The 25,503-nt window shown below is 42.8% G+C and overlaps 1 protein-coding gene across 1 annotated transcript in view; it reads right to left on the reverse strand.

Moving 5' to 3' along the window:
* slmapa (sarcolemma associated protein a) overlaps positions 1-25,503 on the reverse strand; it is a 65,359-nt gene that overhangs the window by 13,182 nt on the left and 26,674 nt on the right. The window contains exons 4-17 of the mRNA XM_031568503.2: positions 23,429-23,465; positions 21,422-21,484; positions 20,791-20,886; positions 20,319-20,390; positions 19,608-19,748; positions 17,992-18,129; positions 16,481-16,649; positions 15,119-15,169; positions 14,481-14,531; positions 11,413-11,475; positions 8,058-8,117; positions 7,880-7,948; positions 4,909-4,989; positions 4,569-4,628 (exon numbers count right to left, since the gene is read on the reverse strand). Coding sequence (XP_031424363.1) covers positions 4,569-4,628; positions 4,909-4,989; positions 7,880-7,948; positions 8,058-8,117; positions 11,413-11,475; positions 14,481-14,531; positions 15,119-15,169; positions 16,481-16,649; positions 17,992-18,129; positions 19,608-19,748; positions 20,319-20,390; positions 20,791-20,886; positions 21,422-21,484; positions 23,429-23,465 — 1,151 coding nt within the window. The remainder of the gene's footprint in view (positions 1-4,568; positions 4,629-4,908; positions 4,990-7,879; positions 7,949-8,057; positions 8,118-11,412; positions 11,476-14,480; positions 14,532-15,118; positions 15,170-16,480; positions 16,650-17,991; positions 18,130-19,607; positions 19,749-20,318; positions 20,391-20,790; positions 20,887-21,421; positions 21,485-23,428; positions 23,466-25,503) is intronic.

Below are 25,503 nucleotides of genomic sequence, written 5' to 3' on the forward strand. Positions count from 1 at the left end.
GTGTCTACAATGTTCAGAGCTCAAAAGTCTTCGTCACAAACACCAAGTGTGTTTTTTGAAAATCTCTCAGCACCTCTGAAAATATTTTTATTTTTAAAACTGTGTTTACAGTTGACAAAATGATAATAATGCCATTGCTACTGTTCTCAGATTATCGATGCCGAGTTTGTGCTGAATAAAAAGATATGTAGCACTTTGAGATCAATGTTTTTACATGGAGGAAAAATATAAAAATGTCAAGGCATGTCAAACGACCTCAAAAGACGCCTGACAGGCCTTATAAACTCCAGATGGTTTCCTGCTCAAGTTTAAAACGCGCCAATATAAATGTTTCACACCTAGGAAACCCAGTATTTAATAAAAAACCTGCTACTGTCTCCCAGGAGTAAGTGCTATAAAATTCACAAAGACTGTAGAAAACTCCAGTGTGATTTTTCTCCAAGTTTTTGCGTGAAGCAGACAGATAAGATCAAGACTAAAGGTCAAGACTAAGCTCCTCCAGACAAACAGGTCTATCTTTACATATTTGTCTGCAGTGGCGGCTGATTGGCCTATTTTGATGGAAATATAGAGAATGATTCAAATTATAATGCTCACCAAAACCACTATCATTTAATTAAATTATGTCCAAAAAGAGTACTCACAGTATGCTTACTGCAATTTTCATAGCAATCTGATTGCTGAACGCAAACTAAAAACACCTCATGATCTCCCTCTTGTGGCAGAGTACTGTAACTGCACAGAAGGGGCAGTCCAATAGGACATAACACTGTTGTACGTCTTAGACTTGCTGCGCAAAAGCAGCCTAACTATCAATGTTTGAGCAAACTTCTCAACCATCAATAAAAGTGAGATGAGCACATCTAACAAATGAGGCCACAGTGGACCCCTCTACATCTGCCTCCCACGCTCACTGATGCGGCTGCATCGTGGCGGCCCCACAGTCTGGTAAGAGCCACTACACACAGCAGGGCTTCCAATATGCCACTTCCTTTCCAGCTCCACCCGAGTAAAGTCTGATCTGTCAGCACTTTGAGATGACCTAAACATTTTGGCAAAGACCAGAGTCACCTCTCACCAGAGCCGATTGACAAGACAAAGAAACAAACTCAGAACTTAATCCAAAAATGTTCTCCGAGAGCAGCATGACAAATGGCGCGAGGAGAACTATGTGTCCAACAGAGATGGCTAAAGCACACAGGCACGAGGAGAACTATGTGTCCAACAGAGATGGCTAAAGCACACAGGCACGAGGAGAACTATGTGTCCAACAGAGATGGCTAAAGCACACAGGCACGAGGAGAACTATGTGTCCAGAGATGGCTAAAGCACACAGGCCTGCGGTCTAAATTTAGACCACGCAGACCACAGACATGGAGACAACTGAAAAAAGAAACCCATTCAGCATCCCTGTACTGCATGACTAAAATGCTAAAAACACATACAACTCTAATTTAGCATCACTGGTGTCAAGCAAGGACCTTTTTTTGTGGAGAGAGTCTATTCATTAACACGGGGCTGCTAAGATGAGTTTCTCTCATTTATTTGAACTAGAAGTCAAACAATAATACATTAGCTTGTTTTCCCTTTTTGATGGAGAACTAGACCGCTACGGGTTTCTATGGTAAGGCTATTAAAGCCATCGATTCCAGACTTTGTTGTAAAACTTTGTTGTTCCAACTATTTAGCACACGTTTATCCAAGGCGTCTTGCAAGAGACATACAATGAGAGCAAACAGCTTATGAGGTAGAGGACATTAAAACCACATTTAAAGTTCAACCAGATTTGAAGGGGCGACTAAATGCCTCACTGCAATACAGTCGTTTCTCCACAGGTATCATAAACTCCAACTTCCTATTTAGTGAGAACATGAAGAGAGGATATTCCTGCCTTCAGGTCAACCTCTACAGTTTGCATGAGTGAGGTGTTTTGGGCAGGACCGCAGCTGCTGCTGCTGCTGCTGCGGGGAAAGGGCTTTAGGAGCTTTGGAGCAGAACTGAGTGAGCTGAGTCAGAGGACTGATCATCACCATAAAAAGACCCTGGTGAGAGGTGGAGGGCACTTTGGGTTAACGCTCCTTCGTCAATACTCCACAGGAACAGCCATTCCACATCATGAAAAGGGGTGCAATTAAGTTCAACTAAATAATAGGGTGAAATAATTAAGAACAAAGATCGAAAAACAAAGACTTGAGATGAAGAAATGGGGAGCCGTGGATTGATTCGGGAAGTAAAGTTAGAATCATACTTAGACAACAATGGAATGTCCAAAAAAGCCGTGAAAGCAAATGACCTGTTTGCACAAATGACGGTGTGAAATCGGCAACTGCCATCTCTATTCTCCAATCATTCTTTCCTTTCATCATACCGGTCCTAGTTCGACCTTATAAAGAGGGTTTTAAAGATCCATTTGTATGAAGATAAAAAGCCCTTAATCTACAGGTTTCATTGCTCCAGCTCCACTGCTCCAGGTCCACTGTTGTTGCTCATCTAGTTCTAATGGGTTTGACAGCTGGCTCCTCTCTGACAGTCGGAAACAAGCGGACAGAGAGAGGGGACAGTCCCAATACCACAAATGGAATGCTTGGAAGCATACAAAACAACAAAGGATAAAATAGAACATCCTGAAATCCAGAACCTTCTGTCTAACTACAGTGACATTCACAGAGAGAGAGAGAGAGAGAGAGAGAGAGAGAGAGAGACCCTTCAGCCTTTCCTGCCTAATTGCTCTCTAATTGGTTTACATTCCGAGTGAAAGCCCCCCCCCCCACCCCACCCTCAATATTCCAGGAGAACTGATTGTGTAACTGCTATTGGGGTCAAGAGGGAGTTGGGTGGGAAGGCATACGTGCTTGTGTGTGTGTGTGTGTCTTTACAACACACACACACACACACACACACACACACACACCTGTTTCAGAGACTGGAACTAAGTGTGTGTATATGTCCTTATCCTAAGAACCCCCCTAGGATTGAAGCCCTGGGAGCCTGCTCCATGCCCAACACAATGCCTTATATAGTCAGTGCCAGGCTGTGCCACACCCGCACCCGCCTCGCCACCCTGCTACATGCCCCCCTAATGAGCCCTGTGGCACCAGGCCATAGCCAGTAGGAGGGCAACTTATTCTCTACAACTGAACAGCTCCTAAACTAACACATCACACACACACACACACACACCACACAGTTATGCTGGATATACTTCGAACATTTCAGTCCAACAATGACAGCAATTTGAAGTCCTCAGGAGGAACTACAGTGTGTGTGTGTGTGTGTGTGTGTGTGTGTGTGTGTGTGTGTGTGTGTGTGTGTGTGTATATTAGGGATGGGCATTCGATTAAATTGTCTTAATCGATCGTCGGGAGAATTAACGATCGATTTTCGATTAATCATTAATATTTTTATATTAAAATTCACTATTTATAGGCTATATTAAAATGCAGTGAAAATAGAAAAAACACAGCGTGTTTCCTCATTGAGATATTTATTACAAGATGAACAACTCTTGCGGCAGTTAAACTTACAAGATGGACAACTCTTGAGGCAGTTAAACGGGATCCGTTCAATGGTTACACTTGAAAATATGCGCTGCTGTACTCTTAAGCAGCGGAGCCGACAACTAGAAGCCGGTGCTCATAAACACAACTGACCTTCGTTTTTTTTTCTCTCTAACTAATTAATCTCACATTTTGAAATTCATTCATCTAGATTCATCGTGATTAAAAGTTTGTTTTCTTCTAAAGACTAAATCTTATAAATTAACGAGTAATCACTTCAGAAAGCGTGTATTTTAGACACTGTTGTTTAATTGTATTTTTTTCGTGATCTCTCGCCATCAGCCAAGGAATGTATGCGAGACACAATGGTGCCCCTCGACGGTAAATCGTAAGAATTGTCCCCTGAAGCAATTCGAATCACCTCAGTCAGCCCACCGTCTTCAACTATGTTGATGGGCCGACAGTCACCCGCAACCTAAACTGCTACAGCGTTGGTAACCTTTTCACGGACTGGTCTAGTTAATTTCCTAGAGAAGTCGTGGAGTGGTGGTTGGCGACCATCTAACCTGGGACTGCTTTCTGTCGGGTGCTTTGCATTAAGGTGATAACTTAAACACGAGCTGCTTCTGTGATAGCTACATTCAGCTTGACAAATGCTACATACAACTTTAGTTTTGTCGATTGTTCTGTCATTTTGCCTCTTAAACAGAAACTTTCCGCCCAACAATCCCTCAGCTCTCTCCATCTTCAACTACCGTCTCGGTCTCTTCTATCTAACTGACTGCAGACAAGGGGCGGTTTCGTGCCATGGGTCAACGCGCACCGGAAGTAAACAAAGTTGCGTTAACTGCGTTCAAATATTTGATTGCATTAATCTCCGCCACAATAATCTCATAGAATAACGCGTTAACTTTGACAGCCCTAAAATAAATAAATTACACGCACACTTCGCAACAGAACATGCATTAGTTTTAATCGATGAAAAAATAATTTCATCGAGGAAATTCTTAATGATCAATTAATCGATCGTCGATTAATTATGCCCATCCCTAGTGTATATATATCTCTTACCTTTGAGAAGGGTCACGCTGTTCTGGGGCTCGTTCATCTCCTGTTCATCCATTTGTCCGTCTGGAAAAGAAAAAAAGATGAACATCCTCAAAACCTTTCCACACTTCTAGCACAATTTGAGTTTTTTTTTGTTTGACCATAAACCCCCTATATTTCAGTTATATGATTAAAATTGTCATTACTAAAGCTATACAATGAAATTTAAATAAACAATTCAAATAAATCTAGTGAGTTTTTTCCTATAGTGTGTAAGTGTGTGTGTGTGTGTGTGTCTTACATTATCACCAAAAGTACACATTCTAAAATTCCCAATCAAATTTGCAGTGAAAGGCAGACGTACCTGAAGTGTCGTCACTGCTTCTGTCCTTGCTGGGGCTGAGCGTGTCTGACATATCGGACTCTTTAGCATCAATTTGATTTTCTAAAGGGGGCAGATTGGAAGAGTCCATTTAGAAGGAGGCAGGGGGGGGAGGAAACTGATCCAACACATTCAGTGACTCAGAGAACTCCTTTAAATGCAAGCGAATATTGTTTTCCTTGCTAAATAAAGTCAATAATATTCTTGTTGTTTTATTAAGAGAGCAACAACAGTAAAACACTTCATAGTGTACTTTAGTGTAAGCGTCTCGGCTCCCCTCTTGTTCTGCGTCACCGTGGCTACACAAGGGCATTTCCGCTCGGGCACTCAGAGGGGTTAGGGACACACTCGCATGCTAAAATAGGCTGGGCTCTTTTCACTGATCGAGGTGACTCAACAGCCCTGAAAGGCTTTTTTTTTCAAACCGGAAAGTAATAGGTACTTTACATAGAGGAGCGTGTGTGTGTGTGTGTGTGTGTGTGTGTGTGTGTGTGTGTGTGTGTGTGTGTGTGTGTGTGTGTGTGTGTGTGTGTGTGTGTGTGTGTGTGTGTGTGTGTGCACACACTTGTGCCTGGCCAGTTCTATTGAATTGTTTTACAGCCTCATAGCTTTGAATGTGCACTCTAAACTAATTTAAACTTAAACATCGACACCCTTTTCACCCGAAAGATAATAAACCCCCCCCCCCCCCCCCCAGAGACGGTGTCTGAGGATCAGATTTGGGCAGATAATGCCATCATGGGCACACACCCAATTGCTGAAAATGAATGTTAAATTAAGGTTATGAGATATCAACCAGAGACTAGATGGCAGAGATGATGTCATAGGCCTGGATGTGTATAGCTGCAAAGAGTTTTGGCATTTTGTTTTTGAAACTCCGCTCCGATAATCTGAGTGTGTGTAATCTGGGCTCTTAAATCCCCACAGGATTGAGAAGTCAGGAGCAGCTGCCACGCCAGCTGCAGCACCAGTGGCTGACCACATGACTGGGCAAGATTTTGTGTGTGTGCGTGCGTGTGTGCGTGCGCGCGTGTGTGTGTGTGTGTGTGTGTAGGGGCTGGGGCTGGGGCTTTGAGTTGGATGAGAACATGCGGCTACACATTTAAAGCAACAGTATGCAACAATTTGTTTTTTAAAAGGCAATTAGTTTTGGCATCAGCGTCAAATTCAATTTGATGGAATATGGTCATGTGGACGACATAAAAAACACCACGAACGTAAAAGCGTCATTCTCACCAGCCCATCCAGGATATGTACCACGTGGTTCTGGGTTCTGTGTTCCGTGCTGGAACATCCCGGGGAAAATGTAAGAAAAGCTTTCACAGCACGACATTGCCAACTATATCGCCAAAAATAACCAGTTAGCATGTTAGCAAGCTTTTATCAGTGCCAACTAGGCGGTTGATGTGTTTTGCATGCGTTTAAGGTAGTTAGCTCACTAGCTTTAGACCAAAGCTCCTTACTGCTGCTTTAAATGTCTATACGACCGGTCCCATCTCACAGCTCTATTTTCACACACGCATTGGGGTGATTTCACAAGGGTATTAATGAGCCTTCCACACACACGAAGTGCAGGTACTAATTTGCCCCTTTAAGAATCTTCGGCCCACTCTGTTAATGCTACGGATAAGACCCAAGTCTCTGCATCATATAGCTGCTTTCCTCCGAGAGCTTTGGCTCTGAGCCAGCATAAGAGAGAAGCACTATTATCTTTTCCATACTGCACAGGTGTGTGTGAGCAGCACGCACAGGTGGAGGGTGGAGAGAGCGGTCGGCGAGCGAGCGAGCGAGCGAGGCTGAGGTTGGATTAGTGGCTCAGCAGCCTTGCATGCCTCTGCCTCTGCCTCAGCCTCTGCACGCTGCCCTGCCCTGCCCTGCCCTGAGCTCCTTTCATTCAAGGTTCCACAAATAGATGCAGGACATCTCCAGGAGCCCTCCGTCTCATTCCAAACGGATCTAATCTCCATAGGGTGCAAACTGAAGGTTGGGACTGACCTCTGCATCAAAGCAGTGATATTACCGTTCAACTGCCACTTCAACATTTGCAGTAGGGTGCCCTCTTAGTGATCGTGAAAACAAAATCCATGGATGTTAGCAGCTAACTGGACATGTAATGGTATGTTGTTGGATGGATGGGCAACAAACTGTAGTCAGTAGTTCAAAGTGATAGAGCCCAGGTTGAAAATTCCCATAGTTACCTTAACTTACCTTAACTACCTAATTAGTTACCTTAGAAAGAAGGCCTTATTTGTAGGTCTTTGTTTTTTTTTTCTTTCTAAGGACAATTGACAAATCAAAATCAGTCCAGTATTGAGTTTGAATACTATAAATCGGCAACCACAGAACGGCTATACAATGGAATCCCATGGGGCAAGCATCTGCATCAAAGTAAAGCGCTTGTTTTCACCACTGTCCGGCTCATAATGTTATATAATGTTATAATGTTAGGATCCCTACAGAGATAGACCTGTGTGTTTACCTCAATAACTGTAAAGAAACCGTGCAACTAAAAACTGAAAATTAAACTACAGGTAGTGTTTCTACAGTTTCTTCCCAGACACAGGTCCATCTCCAGGGATCCTCTCCAAGGCTATAGATCACTCTTCAGCCATCCAGGGACATAACTGGGGATGTATGGGCACACCACCAACTCTTATTCAGACAAATATACAGACAATAAAACTTTAAACATTTCTTCCAGTTTGTTGGACATTTGATGAGAAATGTTGATGTTTATGGACAACCTATGAAACAACCCCCCAAAAAATGGAAAAACAAACCAAACAAACAAAACAAGGACCCTTTCATTGACAGGAAAACATACATTTTTGAGTTACACCTAAACCAATTCACACACTGTAAAATGAAATGAAACAGGACTTCATACATGATGCAATGCAAACTTCCATAAATACCTCAGCACTTCAGGTAGTGTTTGGTCAGCAAGAATTACCTTTCAGTGGACTGGCCAGGCTGTTGTCACCCGCAGTCTGGTTGTTCTGGAGGTGTGCATCTATGACTTCTGAGAACACACATACACAAACAAATAGATCTTAACTATGAAGCAACATGACTGTTTTTAACCACATCCTGAAAAAGGCTTTGGACAACACAGAAAAGCACATTCTTACCATCGAAGTTGGACAACTTGTGTATTGAGGAGTCCACTGCCTCCTTCAACTGCTTCACAGCTGTGCAGGACAGAGAAAAATAAATGAGCACCACCTCTCAATGTATTCTTTTTAAACTGTGTAGCACCAGCACACATATTAGTGACACCTATCCGTACAAATCAGCAAACTAGGCCATATCTGATGTTGCAAGCTAAATGGCAAAAAGATGTCAGTGAAGATGCTCCTTGCTGGTTTAAATGGATCGTTCATGTGCAAAAGGATGAGAAGAAAGCAGTGTGGTTCAGTCAGGCTGGTGTAGGTCCCCATGCAAGCCAGTGAGAGAAAAACCCCCTTCCAGATGGAAAACCCAAAGGCAGGGGGTGGTGGAGAGTGACACGTTAGAGTAAAGGCATGCTTAGAATTAAGAGTCGATGTCTTACAGCTCTACTGACATGCACAACACAGGAGAACATGTTTTACGCCCAGGTCTTCAAGGCTGATTACTCTGAGGACAATAACACTGCCCCCAACTCAGCGTCCAACTAAGCAAAGCAAGCTAAAAACATGTTTCTTTGATGAAAGATACTTTTCAAATTTCCTTAATCTTGAAAAATGATCAATTCACCTAAGACTGAAGCGGAATCCATTTCCAAGCAGTATGAATACACAGGGGGGGGGGGCATGAGAGATCTAATAACTAATCTTAAACCATAATAATTCAATGTGAACATTAGCCTGAATGGGAAAGGCTCCAATTAACAACTGTTCAATCCAAACCACTAGCGTAATGAACTATGAACCCTGACTAACACACCTCCGTCACACTCTGGAGACCACTAGCGTAATGAACTATGAACCCTGACTAACACACCTCCGTCACACTGGAGACCACTAGCGTAATGAACTATGAACCCTGGCTAACACACCTCCTTCACTCTGGAGACCACTAGCGTAATGAACTATGAACCCTGGCTAACACCTCCGTCACTATGGAGACCACTAGCGTAATGAACTATGAACCCTGGCTAACACACCTCCGTCACACTCTGGAGACCACTAGCGTAATGAACTATGAACCCTGACTAACACACCTCCGTCACACTCTGGAGACCACTAGCGTAATGAACTATGAACCCTGGCTAACGCACCTCCCTCACTCTGGAGACCACTAGCGTAATGAACTATGAACCCTGACTAACACACCTCCGTCACACTCTGGAGACCACTAGCGTAATGAACTATGAACCCTGACTAACACCTCCTTCACTCTGGAGACCACTAGCGTAATGAACTATGAACCCTGACTAACACCTCCTTCACTCTGGAGACCACTAGCGTAATGAACTATGAACCCTGGCTAACACACCTCCGTCACACTCTGGAGACCACTAGCGTAATGAACTATGAACCCTGGCTAACACACCTCCGTCACACTCTGGAGACCACTAGCGTAATGAACTATGAACCCTGGCTAACACCTCCTTCACTCTGGAGACCACTAGCGTAATGAACTATGAACCCTGGCTAACACACCTCCGTCACACTCTGGAGACCACTAGCGTAATGAACTATGAACCCTGACTAACACACCTCCGTCACCCTTGAGACCACTAGCGTAATGAACTATGAACCCAGGCTAACGCACCTCCCTCACTCTGGAGACCACTAGCGTAATGAACTATGAACCCTGGCTAACACACCTCCGTCACACTCTGGAGACCACTAGCGTAATGAACTATGAACCCAGGCTAACGCACCTCCCTCACTCTGGAGACCACTAGCGTAATGAACTATGAACCCTGGCTAACACACCTCCGTCACTCTGGAGAGGTGTAAGACACACACACACACACAATGGAGCAAGGGCTTCCTCTTATTATCAGTGTAGTAAAGGAAGAGGGAGAGGTCCTGAACACGTTCATTCAGAGGATTGTCATCTACAGTAGCCTGCTAGGGACAGAGGACGGATTCATGATTCCACTTCAACTTTTAGCAACTATTCCCTCACACTTAATAATAAATGGTTTTCACTACGAGTGGGAGTGAGGAAGCCTATAATAGTGAGTGTGTGTGTGTGTGTGTATGTGTAGTATTCCTACTCCAGCCCACACTTCAGGGCCCGTTCACACAGAACCTGGATTGTCTGAATCCGGAAAGAAATGTTGTCGCAACGGCCTCTCGTCCACACGAACCCGGCGGATTGGGTCACTGAATCCGCAATCTTTTGAGTCCGGTCGCCAGAGTGGGAAGATTTGAGCCCACGGATCCGTGTTCGTGTGGACGCCCTATTCGCACACTTTCTAACCCGATGATGTCATTGCCCCACATGAACACCCCAAGCCCCACCTCGCAACCTCAGCCTGAACCCTTATTAACCCCACTGCATCACTTTATAACAGCAACAACATAAACTAAATCGATGTTGTTAAGAAGCTGGTTAGGAAAGGGATTACATTAACAAGCCACACTTTAATCTATCACTGTTTAATTTATTTGCATCAGACCATTGTTCAAAACCGGTTTTTAAAAGTGTCAGCAATAGTCTATATTTTTATTATAACCGGAAGTTTCAAAACGATAACTTAACACAAACAAAGGTTATTGGCGAAGTGCGCGATTCTAACTAGTCCTGTTGGAGTGCTGTGGTAACAGTGATTTCAGGTGGTAGAGAAGTCGTTCAGCAATCGGAAGATTACTAGGATCTTGGAGCTCGACTTCTGTCTTCGGTCACTTTATGCGCATGCTCCATGACGTCTTTACAGCGGATTCAACCACTCCGCTCCAGCGGCTCCGTGTGGACACAGATTTTTCTTGACACAGCTCCGTGTGAACGCGATAAAAAAAAAAAGGTACCGGATCCAAAAATGTTTCCGGATTCAGGCAATCCAGGCTCCGTGTAGACGTGGCCTCAGGCGCTTCGGCTATGGATCTGCCACGCACAGACCTTTGTCCCTGAGGCATGACAATTGTGAAGACTCAGCTTTTTCCATTTCAAAATAAAAAGTTACATATATTTCCTACAGAAGTCATTAAAGTTCTGAAGGACCACACACTGTGCAACCCATTCAGAACGATTCTGCAACACCCTTTTGGGTTGTGACCCACCACTTGAGAATCACTGGTCTACAACACGAGACAAAAAAAAGTGCTTGTTCTGAAAAGGTTATGTGGATTATTCAAAGCACACTGATGCACCTTTTTTCCTCTTCAAACTTTAAAAGAAAGAAACTCTTCATGCTACTCTCCACATAGTGTCCCCAGTGTTTGATAAGAGAGCTCTGAGATCGACAGCTGCCTAGTGAGGGCCTGTGCCAGTTAATAAGGCTTTAGTGAGAGTGGCAGGAAGGCAGTGGAAAGAATGCAGTGTACTCACGCTCGCACTCAATGAACTGATGGATTAAAGTGCAGTCCCCTCCACTCTTTAAAAGAAAGTGGTCTAACAAAGAAAGAAAACCTTCCATTAAATAAAACAGTAAACATGATTTAGTTCAATATAATGGAAGTGCATAGCCTCCACAAGTGAAAGAGTAAGTCAAATAGATGATGTGGTACAAAAATATATGCAAAATGTAAAACGACAACCAAACTTATGGGACTACAGGGAACAACAGATGAAACCAGACAAATGGAGAGGAGGGCTGGCAGGGAAAAACAGGTAGCACTTCAGGCATCCTTCACACTTACCCTTCAATCCACACACACACACACACACACACACACACACACACGAATGGGCTCTCATCCAATACATTCACCGATATAGGAGGTATGCACATCGGTCAACAGTCAACACCCTGATCCAAACAACAAGACTCTCATATGCCTCTCATTGGTGACATTCTGTTTGCTCCTCCACAACAACCATTCAAGTCACCACCACTTCCACAATTACTCACACATTTTCCCAATCAGTATTTGTAACGCAAACATTTATGCTCTGGTATATTTTCAAAGACAAAATAAGTTTGACGTCTGCAGACATTAAAAATACATAAATGAATACTATTTAGACATATTTATTCCCTAATGACACAAAAGTGCCACTTGCCACAACTGACCAAAACTCATAATTTGGTACTATCTATGAGTGGTTCGAGTAGAGATGACCTTCTGGACATAGGGGTCATCCGCCAGGCTGTGAAGACTAAACCGAGGAAGTGATTCAAATGCTTAAGTGAAGAAAACACGACAAGAAAATATAAATGTTTAGAAGTCCAATTGAGAAGCCTTTGGATCCGTAAGAAGAGAGTGGAAACTGCAACACGTCACCCACGCGTTTAGAAGAAAACGTTGTCCCCAAAACTAAGCATCTGAGGAAGACATTAACGGGCGAGAGACAGAAGCCACCGGGGCCAGACACCAGGGCACAGTCACCAGGCTGAAACATCTACAAAGTAGAGTGGCAGGAATTTGGGGGGAAGGTTCAGGGGTCCATAATGTTAAGAGCTGTCCATAAAAACAGCCTCTACTGGTCAGTGGAAAAACAAGCCATTGTTTAAGAAGATCCACATTAAAGCATGGATGTAGGTCACTTAACATGTAGGGAAATAGTTTTATGGTCAAACAAGACCAAAACACAAGCTTTCAGGCCAATAGTAAAAGCGCTATATTTGTATCTAATTTTTTAAGAATTGAAGGGAGAATTATTGGAAAATAAATTCTACACAATATTAGGGCTGAACGATTAATTGATTTGCGATAAAATAGCGATATGATAAAATGCGATTTTCTAACTGCAACGTGTTGTAATCACTAGGGGTGGGAATCGCTTGGCACCTCACGATTCGATTCCGATTCAGTGGTCAACGATTCGATTCTAAACCGATTATCGATTCTACACCGATTATCGATTCTAAACCGATTATCGATTATCAATTCTAAACCGATAAAACGATTATCGATGCATGTCGATTTTTAAAACATCTGAGTTTGCTACTCAGAGTCTCAAATCACTTCCTACTTTGTGTTTGATAATTAAAGAAAATCAACAGATGAATTACCTTCTCTATTTTTTATTAGAGAAAAAGCTTTCCCTTGTCACAATTATGACTTTCAATGAACAATGCAATAATCGATGCAGCTTGCATTTCAACACAAAATGAATGTGTAAAAAAATAAATAAATAATAATAAAAAAAAATTTTTTTTTTTTTTTTTTAATTACAAAATCGATTATGAACTTTTCTGAATCGAGACAGAATCGTTCTAGAGAGAATCGAGAGAAATCGAAAAATCGATTTTTTTTTCCCCACCCCTAGTAATCACGCACTTTGCAGTTAGAAAATCGCGTTTTATCATATCGCGATTTTATTTTATACTTACAATGACTGTTTAAATTACTTAAATGCACAGGGGCAAAGCCACCGATTTGTTGTTCTTGTTTCTGTAATGAGCAGTTAAATTAAAATGTAAAATGTGGGAAAGAATATTTTACACTAAATGTATCTAATATTGTGTTGGTCATATTTAAATCATTCATTACGTTTTGTTGGGGAAAAAAAGAGGATAAACTAAAACAAAAAAATCGCATATTAAATCGCAATCGCAATATTGGGGAAAAAATAAATTAAAAAAAAATCGCAATTAGTTTATTTTACCAAATCGTTCAGCCCTACGCAATATTGCTAAAAACACCCGTTGCAGTCTGTTGTAAAAGTAAGGCTTGGGAGAGGGCTTACCTACCAAAACGACAATTACCCCAGCACAAGGCTAAAGCCACACCAGTGTCTTAAAGAAAATAAAAATGAAATGAAAATACTGATTGGGAAGATGCTTGTATAAAAGAGTGATGACTTTCAGGCTGGTTGAACACTATTCTGCCTCTCGCTAGCTATATTTCATTCAGAATGAATATGCAAACAACAATGAATGACAGCACGCTTTATTTCTCTTTACTTCTTGAGTTACTGCTCCATAAGGACTTATTTTCAGGAAGTATACTTTAAATCAAGCAAAGACACCAGCACCCTATACAGTCATGCAAAGCGCACCCCTTAACCTCACTGTTCTGATAAAGCAGTTTTCTTTTCCACAGTCATGCTCTGCCTGGGATCCATAGTCTGGCATCACAACTTTCCTAAATTTCCCTCGGGATTAATAAAGTATCTATCTATCTATCTATCTGTCTGTCTGTGATTCTGTAGTGGGAACTAAACCCCTAACAGGAACACAATGGTCATCAGGACTAACCTGTTCAAGAACATCAACATTTCCAGACACTGGAAGTGTGCATAACCAGCCAACAATTGTACAGTTGTATCTTTCAACAAAAACACCCAAAAGATCAGAAGTGAAGTGGCTGACCGAACTTTCTAATTCATGAACACTGGTGAAAAGCCCAGCCACCCTATTTCAGTCTGACAGTGGAGATTAAAGTGTGTTAGACAGAAAGCCAGCAGGGCAGCAGAAAGCACTGCCCTGGCAGAGGAGAACATCATACTACCTTCCTCTGTAGCGAGATCAAGACTGTGGAGACAGTCCCCTTCTGGGCTACCTATCATCAATCATCAGAAAAAACATCATCACTTGGATTACAAAATGGCCACAAAAAACACCCTCCCAACCCAATCAGGTAAACCTCATGTCTGCAAGCAGAGTCAGAACCCAACTCCGTGGAAAGAAAGTCCCCAGAGGGGAAACTGCTTGACCATGTTTAGCTAAGCTTGTGTGGAATCAGGTGACCAGACATGCTCAGAGCACAGAGAAAGAGTACGGACATGGCTCTTTCAATTCAGTACAGAACCACAGAGAAAGAGTACGGACATGGCTCTATCAATTCAGTACAGAACCACAGAGAAAGAGTACGGACGTTGCTCTATCAATTCAGTACAGAACCACAGAGAAAGAGTACAGAACCACAGAGAAAGAGTACGGACATGGCTCTTTCAATTCAGTACAGAACCACAGAGCGGAAGCCAGGTGTGAAGTGGACAAAGGAGGAAAGAAACAAAATGAGAAAATCCAAGCAACATGCCGTATTAGCGAAGGAGAGGTGATGCAGCGGATGTTAGCGAGCGAGCGAGCGAGCGAGCGGAGCGGAGCAGGACACTGAGGGGCTGCACGTGCCCACACCACACTCACCTAAACTGTTGTTCTCCTTTATGTTTTTCTCCTGTAGTTGCTCTAACCTGACTGGAAACGACAATGACAAGATGTGGACATGACCAAAACAATAAAAAATAATAATCTTGAAATAAAACATGGAAATAGTTTGGGTGGTTCCACTGCCTAGTGAGAAGGACTCTGTACTTCAGCACAGTGCTACTGAAGCAGAATAAGGACACTGTCCAGCCTACCCATAAATGTACCCCAAGCCTTTTCTGGACGCACATCATTGGAAATTGATAAAAACATGCACCTGCAACGCCATGCTCTTTTGAGAAGTCATCCCACTCGCTTCAATTCAGCAAGCAACAACAGGTGGTGTATGCGTGTATGTATGTGTGTTTGAGTATATGTATGTGGGTATGTATGTATGTATGTGTGTTTGAGTGTATGTGTGTTTGAGTGTGTGTGTGTGTGTGTGTGTGTGTGTGTGTGTGTGTGTGTAGTTCCACGTTGGTGGAACGAACTGCCTAGCACCACCAGAGCAGGGGCGTCCCTCTCTACCTTTAAGAAGCTTTTGAAGACCCAACTCATCAGAGAGCACCTCCCTTCCTAACTGGCACTTCGACTAGTGCCTAACTTGCACCTACAGCAGTTACATTCCTGCACTTTTTTCTTTTTTATGTTGTTTTTCTATTTCTTATGTAAAGTAGTATTTATTGTTACACTAGGTCTCTATTGCTCGTAGCTTGACTGTTCTCTCCCTTGTACGTCGCTTTGGACAAAAGCGTCTGCTAAATGACTAAATGTAAATGTGTGTATGTGTGTATGCGTGTATGTGTGTATATGTGTGTGTATGGCTGTATGTATGCGTGTATGTATGCATGCGTGTATGTATGTATGCGTGTATCTATGTATGCGTGTTTCTATGTATGCGTGTATGTATGTATGCGTGTTTCTATGTATGCGTGTTTCTATGTATGCGTGTTTCTATGTATGCGTGTTTCTATGTATGCGTGTTTGTATGTATGCGTGTATCTATGTATGCGTGTATCTATGTATGCGTGTATCTATGTATGCGTGTTTCTATGTATGCGTGTATCTATGTATGCGTGTATGTTTGTATGTTTGCGTGTATGTTTGCGTGTATGTCTGTATGTATGTATGTAAGTGTGTGACTATGCTCGTGCAGGTGTGTGTATATTTGTATGTATGCGTGTTTGCGTGTATGTATGTGTATATGTGTGTATGCGTGTATGTATGCATGTATGTATCTATGTATGCGTGTTTGTGTGTTTGTATGTATGTATGTATGTATGTATGTATGTATGTATGTATGTATGTATGTATGTATGTATGTAAGTGTGTGACTATGCTCGTGCAGGTGTGTGTACATACCTTGCAGTGCTGCAAGTCTCTCGTTTGTAAAGTCGTTGTCTGCCTGAAGGGCTTCGATGCGCGCCTGCAGGGCCTGCTCCTTCTCCTCCATCTCCTCGATGCGCATCTGCAGCTCCTTCTTCTCATTCTGCCCCTTTTGAGTCAGCTCCTCCTGCCGGCTCTCAGCCAGCTGCACACACACACACACACACACACACACACACACAGCAGACACACACACACACACACACACAGGGGTTTTCTTTGTTACGTAAGTGTAGAAGTGACCAGGCCACGGAACTAAACAAGTAGGCTAGACTGAGGGCTAAACATGAGTTAGCTGAGGGAAAGCTGCTTCGTAAGCTAGCTACAATGATTGACCAAAACGTACCAGTAGCCAGTTTGCAATTGTGAAAATGTTCTTGCTAGCCTAATATGACCAACTAGCTAGCTACCTACCTAGCTAGCTAACAAACATAAACAACTAGGTTTCTGCTGAATTGTGTTGAATTGCATTCAAACTTGTTTGTTTAAATGTCCAGGCCAACTGATTTGGACATTTGCCTCTACAAACAGCTTCTCCAGGTAATGTCTAGAGAAGTCTGAAAGTCTGAAAGTAGCTTGTCAGTTACTGTCAATGTATCAAAAGGAAAACAACCAGATTCCTCAATTTTGTCAAGAGGTCTATTGTCTGAAAAGTGCTCTGCCCTCATTGAGACATTACATATGTGGGAGGCTGGTTAAACCATTCCTCATCATTATTCTGTTCATTCAGTCATGTACAGGCATCAATGGGAGCCTTCATTAGAACCACTGACATTTCCTCCGATAGGCATAGAGGATTTTACTGTTCATGACTGGTGAAAGTCAGGCAGTATTGCTTAGCCCGGGGGTTTTCAACTGGTTTTGTCCCAGGGACCACCATTCTGACTAGAAAGTAATTTGCGGCCCACTGATGTACCTGCACGCGCGTGCGTGTTTTTAACCGCCGCCACGCCCCCTCCCCCCGCACAGATATTCTGCCTATAACACTTAAATATGTGAAATTATCAGGGTACATCGCCAGCCGCCGCCACGCCCCCTCCCCCTGCACAGATATTCTGCCTATAAGACTTAAATATGTGCAGTTATCAGGGTAGATCACTAACCGCCGTCGCCACGCCCCTTCCCTCGCACACATATTCGGCCTGTAGCACTTGTCAGTGTAATTTCTTCGATATTTTTTCAGATATTCAAGTGTAATCCTGAAATGTGTTGAAATATCAAAGCGAATTTATAAAAATAAATACAAAATCAATGGTGAACTGATCAACATAGGCTCATGTCGCGGACCCCCTGCAATGCCGTCGCGGACCACCAGGGGGCCACGGACCCCCGGTTGAAAACCCCTGGCTTAGCCCATAAAATCACTGCATCAGTTGCCTACCACTCCAGGCCAAGGCCACCACCACTACAATCAGGGGTGTCTGAATACATCGCCAGTTGACTGACTTTGGCCACTGGCTCTTGCCCATGGGTCTCGTGACACTTGCCTTGATCTTGTCGGTGAGGTCTTTGATCTCGTTGACGGCGCCATTGTACTTGTTGGCCAGCTCCTGGAGCTCCTCCTGCGTACGCTCGTTCATCTCCTTCAGGTGTGTGCACTCATCCTCCGTGTTACTCAGACTCCTCTGGACACACACACACACACACACAGTTCAATGAGTCACCCAAACTGGTATGTCAGAGGGAAAAAAACACTTTACAACAACTAATAAATGACCTGCTACATGATCGTAACTAACTTTGAAGACAATGGGCCTCATTCTCGAACGCAGTTAAGAAGAATTTAAGAATGAATTTCTTCTGAATTGGATTTAGGAAAACATTTGGCATTCATGAAAGTTCTCACATCTGGGATTTGCTCTGAACTTCAGAAGACTTTCCGAACTCGAAATAGCAGTCGTAACTCGGCCAGACTGGGCCATCTTGTGGTTTTTTGAGGAATCGCATTTAAGAAAACTCTCCGTGTAATGAATTTGTGAGAAATCGTTGGTGATTGCGTTCACATCAACTCTACAGATCCTCGGATTAAAGTAATGATAATAATAATAATATTAATTACGAGAATATTTGTATCATTAACAATTACGTTTCACATGTAGGCCTATAGTCATGATTCTACGAGGCACCGTGATGTCATAAAATAAATAAAAGGACTACACCGGAATGCTGCGCTCGTCTAGTGAGCGTCGTTTGGCACTGCCGTCTGTGAAGTACGGCAATCCAGAATTTTCAAGTAGTTCCACGTTGGTGGAACGAACTGCCTAGCACTACCAGAGCAGACGCGTCCCTCTCTACCTTTAAGAAGCTTTTGAAGACCCAACTCTTCAGAGAGCGCCTTCCTAACTGGCACTTCGACTAGTGCTTAACTTGCACTTATAGCAGTTACATTCCCGCACTTCGTTTTTATTTCCTATTTCGTTTTTCTATTTCTTATGTAAAGTAGTATTTATTGTTACACTAGGTCTCTATTGCTCGTAGCTTGACTGTTCTATTCCTTGTACGTCGCTTTGGACAAAAGTGTCTGCTAAATGACTAAATGTAATGTACACGAACACTGCAAATGTAAGTGAATAAATAAATAAGCACTAAACTCAATCACGTTGGTATAGCTATAGTGGAATAGAATGGACACATCTACATCCTGCAACAGTCCATCTCTGCACCGTTCAAGTCATAGACATATATAGTTGAAGTTAGATCTGCGTTTACTCGACGGTGATCGCTATCCGCTTTGACATGACTCGTTTACGAGTTGCTTTCGTGTAGATTCGGTCGATTCCGACTGCACACGTCACTACGGTTGCGTGCCCTTATAAGGAGCTGGCAGGGCGTGTATGTATGCAAATTCAGGAGCACGAGAACGCGCTTTCAATTTAAGAAAACTCTTCCGGTGGAGCACAGCTCAGAACACTTCTGCTGCGTAGGAACACATTTTCAAGCGTTCATGAATTTGTCGGATGTCTTTTCCTTACGTTGTTTTTCCGAAGCCCGTAAGAAACATTTCAGAAGAAACTTCAGAAAATGTTCGAGAATGAGGCCCAATGTGTATAGTGTAATCAACAGGATTATGGCCGTGGTGCTGTGTATTTGATCTCCATCTCACCTCCACCTCTGACAGCTTCCTGACCACCTCAATCTTCTCCTGAAGGACCCGCCTCAGGGACTCTTTGGCTGTAGTCTCATAGTTGAATTTGTCGTCCTGCAAGTTAACCAGCTCCTTCCGGATGCCGTCTTCTGTTTGGTTCTACATAGAGAGAGCACAGAATATTAGGGAGGTGAACATTTGTTGCACACTATAGTAGACTATATTCCAGTGTTATATTTTATATATATATATATATATATATATATATATATATATATAGACACACACACACACACACACACACACACACACACACACACACACACACACACACACACACACACACACACACACACACACACACACCTTTATTTCAGACGCCAAGTTCCATATAAAAATTATGCTAATGTATCACTGCTGAAGCAGCTTGATCATCTGACGGGCCTTAAACTCCTTAAAGTCTCCCCTTATTCATCTCCATGAAGTCTTGAACACAGCTATTTGATGCCTGCTTAGTGTCATACTCATTTACAAGATGGGCGTTGTTCTTTATGAAATGAAGTATTCTACACAGTCACATCTAAATCACCATCATCTCACCCTAATGTACATAATAGCAATGATACATTGCTAAGGCCTCAGCAGACTCCTACTTCAAGACATTACTATAAATATGACTGCAGTTTCATCAGTAATTTTGTAGTCCATAAATCAGGAGGCTATTCTCACTTTAGAGTAAGCTTGCAGCTGGTTCCCCATCACCTCCAGTCGAGAGAGTAGCCGGTCCTCATCTATTAAAGCCTGAGGAGAGGCAGAGGGAGGGGTGAAGTCACAATCTGCATTCCTACAAATACCTTCACATACATATTAAGTGAAGGTGTGGAAATCACAGAATGAATGAATTGTACTGTATTTCTAAGACAGAGTTTCACACTGATGCATGATATTAGGAAAAGAGGAGCAACAACAGCTAAGCTCTCAGATAAATGAATAAACAAATATATGTGAGCACGAGTGACTGGATATGCATGGGTGAGTGACTGGGAAGGCATGGGTGAGTCACCGTGAGTGTGAGTGTGTGTGTGTGAGTGAGTGTGTGTGTGAGTGTGTGAGAGTGAGTGAGTGAGTGAGTGACATGGGTTAGACACAAATACTACAGCGTGAGTGAGTGAGTGAGTGTGTGCGTGCGTGCGTCTCCTACCTGCCAGCTGCTCTCCGAGGCCTCCTGTGTGCTGGCCAGCAGCCTCTGCAGTGTGGCCAGTTTCTGCTCCAGCATCTGCTCCCTGTGTAAGGCCTCCTTCAAATAAATAGATAGATAGATAGATAGATGGATACTTTATTAATCCCGAAGGAAATTTAGGTCATCCAGTAGCTTATACACTTAACTTAACTCACAAACATACATACACAAATCACAGTAGAATCACAGTAGAAAAACAATACACATAGGGAGAACATGTTCACAGGGAGTGGGGTGTATACAGATATTATACAGATATTACAGTGTGCAAAATTGGTTGTGTCAGTGTTGATGTTCACGAGGAAAGTAGTGCAAAGAGTGCAGAGAGATAGTGTTCATGTGCTTGTGTGGATAGTGCAAGGATTGAGTACTTGAATACAAAAGAATAAAAGCAATCTCTGAGGTTTACATTTAATTACTTCATTAGGAACATATTCCAAACAAAAGTAAACATTTCAATACACTCCAAGGGTTCTATACATTCATTCAAATGAAGTTACTTCAATAAAAGATACTTCCTTTATTCAACTACAATTTTAGTGGCGAGTGCTTTTCACAAACATAACCACTAGGTGTCAGTGTAACAGCATACCTGCAGATACTGTGAGAGCTGGAACAGTTCCTGAGAGTACATGCTGGGCGTGTTGGCAGCCACCTGCAGGACCCAGACAAAGCTCTGTGAGAAGGCAGCTTCAGAACCCAGTGCACCAGAAGTATATATACACACACACACACACACACACACACACACACACACACACACACACACACACACAAGTGGAACACCCCTAATGCCTTGAGAACAAAAGGCAAATGAGATGAATGGATGGAGAAGTAAATGCCTGGTGGATCCGTTCTAGATGGTTCTGACAACTAATTCCATTTCATTTCCTAAGGAGCCTATTCAATGAAAATTCAACAAGGCTCAGTGACGGGAACCAAACTGCTTAAATAATAACATGAAGCACAAATCTGCAGCCTTTACAATAAAAGTCTCACTTTAATGTACAACTCGATGCTGTAAAATGGTGTAAAGTGAAGCCGCATCAAGGCACAAGTAGAAAGAAAAACCAGTGTGAGTTCTGCATGTCATGAAGCAGGTGTGGAAATGCATTCATATTGACAGCATCAGATGTTGTCCGATATAGACACTGTAGTAAGCGCTCTCGGAGCTGGTTAGGCATCCTGTCAATGGTCACAAATGCTGACAGACATACTTCGTCCTTGAAGAATGCGAGTCCAAGTCTTAAAGTGCAGACTCAAATAATAAGCGAGGCCGTCTGCCCATTTCTTAAGTGATGAATCCAAAATGGCACAGGAAGGAGGGAATGAGCTCTAGCTTCAAATCAAATCAACCTTTATTTGTACGGCGCATTTCATACAAGGAGGTAACACAATGCGCCTCACAGTAGGAAAGAAAGGGGGGGGGGGGGGGTTTACAAACACTTGTAAAAAAAAACACAGATTTTCTAGAGATAAATAAATAAATAAAATAATATGATTTGATGATGATTTCACTATGTAGTAAACACACAACTTTCCAATTCTGCTCAAGAGAGGCCCAATTTGAGCAGACCAAAGGGCATGCGGACGGAGAGGGTGCCGAATCCAGCTCAGGGCAGGGAGGGGCAATGGAAATTAGATTCCAGATTACTCCTTAATATGATTAGGTGTTCTAACCGTGGAGTATGCACTTCCACATCTTCAGAGAAAGACACCTCTGTTGGAGGGCCAGCGGCCAACTTGTGAGGCCCTAGCTCATCACATTCTTCTCTTCAGTGCTCACGCAAGAGAGACAACAGAAACAGAAAACACAATCCAGGAGCGCACCCAGCCCAGACGACTCTCTTATCCAATCTTCCCTGGAGCTGTGGTCAGGGCCTATTTAAGTCCAACGGGGTCATCTCTGTTGACCCCGTTATCCTACCTGACCTGCTATTAGGTAACAGAGGTACTTCAACACTAAGGCATCACATCAAGGGTTTTCAGAATGTACACTTCAGGATCTAAAGGTTGGGGTGTTTAATCTAGAGTTGAGGTCATCATTTTAGGGGGAACCCCCAAATGTAGTTGCACCACCCAGCTATTCCCATTTGAAAGGAGAGTCATTTACCAGCGATGGGTGGATATGTAGATTCATACCAGATCATTCTACAGTTCTTTAACTCATTGCGCAGAATATTTTTTGGCCAGGAATGTCTATATATGGTGTTACTGCATTAATGGAAAGTTAATGAATTTTTTTGTATTGGCCTTGTAGGCGAGGGTAAGATAAATGGAATTCCGAGAGAAAGAAAAGCCAAAGACACGGAGAGCAAGCACACACACACACACACACACACAGGGATGATGTCATCGCTATGCTGTATGCATTTCACCAAAGGGGAGAGGAGTGCCCCTCACTGAGGGAACACAGATGTCCAAAACAGATTACACAAAGGGACACCACTAAAACAAAAAAAACAGGTGAGATTTTACAATCAGATTCCTTAATCTTTGAAAGAAATTACTTTTTATTTTGAATACAATTTTTAGTACCTTCAAAACGCAAACATAAGAGAAGATAGCACGGCAACATCACGGAACAAACTCGACTTACCTTATCAATAGGCAGTGGTAATGGTGCTTGAATCACACTGTGGGAAAGAAAAAAAAAAACACATAGTTAATGAACTGATGAAAGAAAAAGGTAAAAAGCTTATCCTCTTGGCAGTTTAAAATCATAGTACAAGCAAATATTTGTCACTGTGCTCAATGTGTACCTGTTTAGCAACGTACTCTATTGTTAATCTTTAACAGTGAAAGCTGAGCTGCAGAAACTGGATGGGAAGTGTTGAGATCCAAAACATAGGAGTGGCATTTCACATTTTAACCTATTCAGCGATAACAGGAATTAAAGCAGTACAGCAACATTTATGACATGGCTGTTACAGTTTGCAGCTGCTGTAAGCAGTACTTTCTTTTCACAATACTTAGAGGCATTCTGGAGTTTAAGAACAAAACCACCATGGCTGGAACTGAGAAAAGATCGCCGTCTTCCTAACTGATGGATTCAGGCAAAATGATATTCAGCATGATGTTTTGAAACCTACCCACAAACAGTACTTTTTGTCACATGTTCTGTTGCGCGAGTATGTGTGTGTGTGTAGATGATTGGTTCTTCTCATGACATACACGTTCTACAGCTTCTTCCTGTGATAGGCTGTTTATGAGGTGAAGCTTTATCGGCCCAACCCCCTTGCTGTGTGGCTCTCTCCCTAACCCAGCCACACATCTCTTTTACTTCCTCATGTGATTTATCTGTAATTAGAAGCATCACACTCTAAACCTGCATCTAAAAGGGAGAACGAGAGTGACTAGGCAAAGAAAAACACCTAGTGGTAGATTTCATGAAGCGATATTAAAAGTGCAAAAGAACAAACTGGAAAGCACAGTAAAAGCCCCGAGAGCAAAAACTCAACTGCCACTATGAAAAGACATCTGTGTCGTCAAGGACTTCAGTTGTCCAGATGAAAACATACAAAATAAAACCGAAATAAACCGCAGAGTAACACCAGACAATCAATCATTTTCAAAAAACAAATGTACTGTATCCAATGGAAAATGATGATACGTGCCCACATAACTATAATAGAGTGAAAGCTGTTGAACTATCCAATCCCATGTTAGCTCAACTACTTGCTACAGTTGAATAAAAGAATAAGGTAGGGCCATATCTTTGGTTACTCGGCACCCTAGCCACACAGCACTTCCTCATGAAACACACTAAAACTCTAGGCCTGAAGAATCAGACACGCCTTCTATAAAGTATGAAAAGAACCCACTTCATGACTTTCATGTTTAGTTATTAAGTTGGAGAGGTGACTTAGTCCTGGACTCGACACAGAGGCCAGTGAACCTCAAGTGTTAGCTGCAGTGTTCCATTCTGGAGAGTCAAACAGACCCCCTCTCTCAGTGTATCCTTGTGTCCATACATGCAGTTAGGAGCAGAAGAATAGTTCTAAGAAGTCCTATAGGGGGGAGGTCCCATCCAAGGGAGTCATGATCCCAAGTGTCAATGCACAGCAAGACAGAGGAAGCCCTTCCCATTTGTACTCGTGCATTGAGAATGTTCTGTTCACGACCTGCAGTAAAGACCAAAGGACGCGTGCAGGTCACATGGCTTGTCCCAGAGTGTGGCAGGCAGACACTGACACACACCTAGAGGCCCTGAGAGAAACGGAGAATAACATCATTCCCTTGATGGTGAGGCTTAACTCGAGTAGAACAATGGAAGAACCTGATTGTCTTGTTCACACAAACAGCTTCTCCTCCGCGGCCTGCCCTCATACTGGTTGTGTGACATTCCATCAGACTGACAGAAAGGGAACATTCAGGGACAGGCTGAAAAGGGTTTATGATGCTGAAGGGACCGGCATAGGTCATAAGAATATGCCATAGTCAATAATTCAATGATATTATACCTAGTTATAATTGTTACTTTTATTTGGATTTTACTAGCATGAAAACATTCCTTGGTGAATATACCTTGGGCTGACCTGGGGAGTGAGGTGTGATATTAGACTCTCACCTCCCCCCCCCCCCCCCCCCCCCCCCCCAGGTCGAGACAAAGAACCCTGCACCCATGGCCCATTTGAATAGACGGTAACACCCCTTAGATATCAGTGTATTTAA

Source organism: Clupea harengus, chromosome 5 (assembly GCF_900700415.2).
Source record: "Clupea harengus chromosome 5, Ch_v2.0.2, whole genome shotgun sequence".
In the NCBI taxonomy this organism is placed as follows: Eukaryota; Metazoa; Chordata; class Actinopteri; order Clupeiformes; family Clupeidae; genus Clupea; species Clupea harengus.